Source organism: Chelonia mydas, chromosome 1, assembly GCF_015237465.2.
Source record: "Chelonia mydas isolate rCheMyd1 chromosome 1, rCheMyd1.pri.v2, whole genome shotgun sequence".
Classification (NCBI taxonomy): domain Eukaryota; kingdom Metazoa; phylum Chordata; order Testudines; family Cheloniidae; genus Chelonia; species Chelonia mydas.
In genome coordinates, this window is record NC_057849.1 from 6,289,883 (window position 1) to 6,296,423 (window position 6,541).

General features: G+C 43.5%; 1 protein-coding gene across 1 annotated transcript; it reads left to right on the forward strand.

Moving 5' to 3' along the window:
• The first annotated feature begins 968 nt into the window (after positions 1-968).
• Positions 969-1,907, forward strand: LOC119565304 (olfactory receptor 52K2-like). The gene has a single exon (XM_037889806.1). It carries the CDS (start codon positions 969-971, stop codon positions 1,905-1,907), a length of 939 nt encoding a protein of 312 aa, XP_037745734.1.
• Positions 1,908-6,541: the final 4,634 nt, after the last annotated feature.

The window sequence follows — 6,541 nt, forward strand, 5'->3', positions numbered from 1 at the left end:
CTTGTGTCTTGAAACATGTGGCCAAATAGGTTTTCCAAATATTCATTTAGCTGTAACTATTGTAACTGAATAGTGTCACTTTCCATGTATATGTACAAAACCTTCCTGATTCTTGCTTAGCGCCTGACCTCAACTTCCTTTTGTGGCAACAAGTTCCTCAGTCTAATTAGGCATCAAGTGAATATACCATTCTTTTTTTATCATTTTTAATTTGCCATGTTTCAGTGTAATTGAATGTCCTCTTGATCTTGTGATAGAGAGTAGATCGAGCACGTGTTCTCCCTCTCTCCTTCAAGTCAGTATTTTACAGAATTTTCTCATATCTCCTCTTATTCATCTCCTTTGTAAGGTAACAATACCAGTCTTTTAAACCTCTTTCCTTGATCGTTCTCATTGCCCTTTGCTGGACCCCTCTAGTTCTGAAATATCCTGTGTGAGAAGGGTGACCAGTACTACACAGAGGAGTCCTGAGGAGGGTGAAACATTGACTGACTGATCTCATGGCATTGTATTTTCTGTATGATTTCCCATCCCTCTCCTCCTGGTTTCCAGTGTTTTGCTTAATTTCTGTCCCTGCTTGCTCTGCGAGCAGGGTTTCATAGGGCTGTGCACCATGACACCCACGTCCCTGTCCTGAGCTCACACAGTTAAATTACAACCTTGTTAGGTGTTTCAGGAGTTCAAGCTTTTTCCTCCAATGGGCGGACACTTTGCAGTTATTGACATTGAAGGTCATGTGCCATTCACATAGCTGGGTTAGCTCCCTCTGAGGACTTCTCTGGACTTGACTAGAACCTAAATAATTGGGTGCCATATTTAAATGTTGCCACCTCACTGCTCACCCCCTGTTCTAGATTGTTAATAAATATGAAATATTTGTTATAAACTGTGTAAACCCCTAACTGTGATTTTCTCCCTTCCCAAGCACCTTGAGCATTTCTGAGCCCGATTGACCAATCAATCACCTCATGGCAGCTTTCAACCTCACCACCTCTGACGCTTCACCATTTATCCTAATGGGCATCCCTGGCCTCGAAGCTGCCCACATCTGGATCTCCATCCCTTTCTCTATATTCTACATTATCGGCCTGTTTGGAAATTTCATGCTTCTGTTTGTTGTAGGCAAAGAGCAGACCCTCCACAAGCCGATGTACCTGCTGCTCTCCATGCTGGCACTCACAGACATTGGCACATCTACCTCTGTTGTACCGAAGGCACTGTCTATATTTTGGTTCAATTTGAAGGGCATTACTGTGGGTGGATGCCTCACCCAGATGTTCTTCCTTCACTCAGTTTCTATTATGGAGTCAGCTGTCCTCGTGACAATGGCCTACGATCGCTATGTTGCCATATGTACCCCTCTGAGATATGCCACCATCCTCACCAATGCAAGAATAGTTAAGCTAGGGCTTGTGGGTTTGATAAGAGCTGTTCTCCTCATGCTGCCCCTGCCCCTGCTTCTGAGTAGGCAGCCATTCTGTGACAACCCCATTATCCCCCACACGTACTGTGAGCACATGGCTGTAGTGAAGATGTCGTGTGGGGACACCACTGTGAACAGGATGTACAGCTTGGTGATGGCATTTGTAGTCATTGGGTTAGATCTGATGCTGGTTGCCCTGTCCTACAGTCTGATCATCAGGGCTGTCCTCAGAATCTCCTCCAAGAAATCCTGTCTGAAAGCCCTCAACACCTGCACAGCCCACATCTGGGTGATGATAACATCTTTTACTCTCTTCTTTTTCTCCACTCTGACACACCGGTTTGGTCAGAGCATCACTCCCCACGTTCACATAATCTTGGCAAACCTCTTCTTCCTCATCCCCCCCGTGATCAACCCGATCATTTATGGGGTCAAAACCAAAGAGCTTCGTGACAAAGTGGTCAAGTACATCTACAGAAGGTGATTGCCTGGGCCATTGATTTTAATCCTCTGGGACAAGATGGGGAAAGGAGATCTCCTCAATAATCAAGGGTGCTTGGTCCCAGTTTGGCTGAGCTCAACATTGTACAAGTTAACAGACTGAAAAGTTCCTCACACCTCATGTCTTATCACTCCATCACCAAGCACTGCTCTCTCCGTTGCGAAGTTCCCTCTCTCTGATCATCACATGATCTCATTCGGCATCACCCATCAGTCCCCAACCCCACACAACCTGTCACTCAGCCTTTCTGTGACTTCCAGACTACCAGAAGATACTGCAGCTTTCGAAGCCAGGTGGCTTTGCATTAGTCCCTGTGTGAACAGGGTTCTTGATCAGTTTGATGAACTAAAGCTATGCTTTCAGATAGCTAAAAACAAAGAGAGAAACTGCAACGCTGAACTTCTTTTTCATATGTGCAGTGATCCAGAGAGTAAAATCTACCTAATTTTGCTATGTCCAGTAATTCAGGAAGCCTGGAGGATAAACTAAATGTAACAGGTGGAAAGTGATAATGTAGGAAAGCTGCCGCAGGAATTGAGAACATTCTTCTAGAGCTTGTTGGTGAGAGTTGTGAAACCATTTATTTTTGAGAATGAGACTGCTGTAGTAAACTATGACAATAACTGTTGAGTCAAATTACTGACCACTTTGCACAGTTGCTTTTCTGCAAGAAAGTTCAGAACCGACACTAACTGTTCACGTTGGCAAAGATGTCAAAAGTAGCTGTTGAGATTTCATATTGGCATTTTTGAAACAGATGAAGCAGAGATTGCCACCACATGTCGAGGTGATTGAGTCCCTTGCAGTACTAAGTCCTTCTACTTCGGGCAGGTTGGAATAACCTAGATTGGCTGATATCTCATTTTGGCCATGGGTTTGTGGAGACCTTGGACAGTTGAAGCAGCAGTGGAGAGTTTTGCCGATGGTTCCCTGGCCACATACTCAGGAGCAGTTTGGGGTTGAAGTTCTTGAACACACTGATTTGGCTGAGACAAAGACTTCAGTGAACTTGGCTTGTTTGCTCCTTCATTACTGTTGCTACCTTTTAACATCGCTTCAGTTTAATGGTTATTTTTTCAGATGAACTTGATAAAAACAAAACTGTGCAACAAGATACTAGAGGAACTTTTAGAAAATACTCTTATTAAGGAGTATATGCAATGAAGAAAATCTGTTGTGAAGAGTTTGCACCAATGAAAGAAATGATTGCTCTGGTCATTGCTGATATATATGAGCAGCAGCAGAAGCATCCTACTCCCAAAGAAGACAGCGAGGATGAAATGTTGCCCTTTTGAGACTAACTGTAAGAAACGAATTCAACTCAAAATATGGACATTGGCTTCCGTCATCGAATGACACTAAAAATAAATAACAGAATAATGAGATTGTTGTTTTTAGACTACCTACTTTTTCCGCTACTTTTGGGTTATATTTAATATCGTCATTCTCTGTTTTTTATTTGGAACAGCTGCCAACCCTCAACCGGGGTACAAATACCAGTACTGGGGTTTTCATTTTGAATTTGATTGTCATCTCACAGCTTCGTTGCTAATGTGCACCAACTCCTGTAGGAGCTAGTAGTTTTTTAAAAAAACATCATGTATGTGCTAAATATCTAATCAAATCTCCATTCCTTTTTTGATGTATAGGCCAATGTGTTAATTAAAAAGAACCCATTGTTTCAAGAAATAGATTGAGCTATGTCTGGCTTAGTTTTTAAGTCACTTTGGGCTAATAATGCAATAGAAATCTGGCAATTATTCAAGATGAGCCGGAGGCAGAGCAACAGCAGCCAGAAACAGAAGGGCCAGAGAAGCAGCCCAGACAGCAGAACTAGCTGGTGTGAATCTGAGAGGTTCTGGACAATTGGTTCAAGGACTGGGGAGCACAACAGTGCTTGCCCTTCTCTCACATCCATGGCCCCATTGAAGAGTAAGCTAACTGTGCCCTTGGACCATGGGCAAAGATCATAGCTAGTGAGACAGTGCAGCCCTGCCGTGCACAGAGTTCATAGACAATGATTATGATTAGTAGGTGGCCGCCATTGTTTATTGGTGGGGAAATGAGAAAAGTTTGCCTAGAGACGGGTTTGTTTTGAAGTTTGTAAATATGCAATGGGTTGTTTGCCTCAGAGCATAGAGGGTAGGACAGAGTGGGGAGTTGTTTTGTTATTCAGACACTGAAGGACAGCAAGCAAGGGATCCCTAATCTTGTGATCTGGAGGGCCCACATAGCAGGAACAAAGCTGGCATTATGATGAATCATACAGAGCATGTATTTACTATTGTGTATATATGCTTCCGTATCACTCAGTAAATGACATGTGTTTTATGGAGAAGTCTCCTAGTCTCTTAACCAAAGCCCCTCCATGCTATAGCCCACCCTACCAGCAGGGTAACACCATTGAATCAGAAGACCTCATCAGACTGCTGGCACTGGCCAATACAGCCATCAATCCATCCAGGAGGACAACACTCCGCAAGGAGTTTCCCTGCGACCATAGTGTTACCCGGGGTTCTTTCAATCCAAAGCTCTTGGAAACTTTTACTCTGTACAAGGTGGTGTCAGGAAATAAATCAAGGGAGACATGGCCATCCAACAGATCGATGGCTGGAACAAACAGAGTGCTTTCACTTAAAGCTAAACTTTATTTAGTTTTACACACATCCTGTCATAACTATAAAGGGAAGGGTAACCACCTTTCTGTATACAGTGCTATAAAATCCCTCCTGGCCAGAGGGAAAGTCCTTTTACCTGTAAAGGGTTAAGAAACTCAGGTAACCTGGTTGGCACCTGACCCAAAATGACCAATGAGGGGACAAGATACTTTCAAATCTGGAGGCGGGGGAAAGCCTTTTTTCTGTCTGTGTGATACCTTTGCCAGGAACAGATCAAGGATGCAAGCCCTCCAACTCCTGTAAAGTTAGTAAATAATCTAGCTAGAAAATGTGTTAGGTTTTCTTTGTTTTGGCTTGTAAAATTTGCAGTGCTGGAAGAAATGTGTATTCCTGTCTTTGTGTCTTTTTGTAACTTAAGGTTTTGCCTAGAGGGATTCTTTATGTTTTGAATCTGACTGCCTGTAAGATTATCTTCCATTCTGATCATATAGAATTGTTCTCTTGTCTTTTTTTGTTCTTCTAATAAAATTCTGGGTTTTTTAAGAATCTGATTGGGTTTTTGGGGTCTTAAAAATCAAGGCTGGTTTGTGCTCATCTTGTTTATTCTCAAGCCTCCCCAGGAAAGGGGGTGTAAGGGCTTGGGGGGATATTTTTGGGAAATAGGAACTCCAAATGGTCCTTTCCCTGTTCTTTGTCTAAATCACTTGGTGGTGGCAGCATACTGTTCAAAGACAAGGCAAAATTTGTGCCTTGGGAAAGTTTTTAACCTAAGCTGGTAAAAATTAGCTTAGTGGGTTTTTCATGCGGGTCCCCACATCTGTAACCTAAGTTCAGAGTGGGAGGGAACCTGACACATCCACAACAGGTTAGTAAAGCACCCCCAACCCTCGATAATTACCGAAACTGAGAGTGGCTCTCGAGTTGCACAGGGACAGGCTTCCATTGGCCAAACTTCCATCTGCCGGTGGGGACGCCAAGACGTGTCCAGACTGAACGTTCCTGAAAAAACCCACCCAAAGAGTCCAACTAATTCAAACTTTCCCCCCTAATATATATATTAGTAATCTAATGACATGTCACTTAAAGAAAACTTGTTAAGCAAGCAGTTTTTTGAGGTTAAGCAAGAGGTTTCCTTCTAGTCATTGATTAACCAGGTGTGTTTTTTTCAGAGTTTGCTCGCCTTGAGGACCCTAAAATGCATGTATCAGCTATTACCACAGAATTCTTATCAGGAATGACGCGGGGTCAAGCTGCCCTTTAAGTGGCACCCAAAACCCCCTTCCCTCCTGCCTTGGTTAAGTTAAGGCTGCTGCATGGCCAATTTATGGCCTGCTGACTTGGCTGCTTTTAGTAGTAATCAATAGTGGTTTCAGGCAGTTTACTGGTTTGCCATAATCTCCCTGTACAGTTCCCCTCCTTAAAGGTCACCTTTCACACAAGGGGGCCTTTATATGATTGCTCTCACACCTTTTTTCTGGATGCACCTAGTTGAGATCCAATGACAGCTGAAGGCTCTCAGCTGAAACCAAGCAAATGATCTTCTTATTGCCTTTCCATACCAGCATCGCAATGGACAAGTGATAGCTCCATTTCCCTTTTAAGGGAGGGGCGACAAATTCAATATGTTCCTTTCCTGGTGGTATGATTGCTGGTGGGAGTAACCACTGACTCATCTGTCAGGGGACTTGTAATTGCCGGCTTTTGCACCAGGTCCAGCATGTTATTAGGCTGGTAACAAAAACCACTACTATTTGGCACCCCAAGATAACTATGATGGGGTGTAGGGACAAATTCTGGATGCCTTTGCCAGTGGGCGACCATCCTAGTAACACTTCCCACCAGAGGGGTGACAGGTCCTGGTCAATTCTTGCAAATACCCATTTCACTCCATTGGCATTATGACGCACGGTAACCATGGCTCTGAGCTCTTCCTGTTTTGCAGTCTAGAGCCAGTTCTGTCAATCCGTGTGTACAAGCAATGTTTGTAAACAGTTAAAT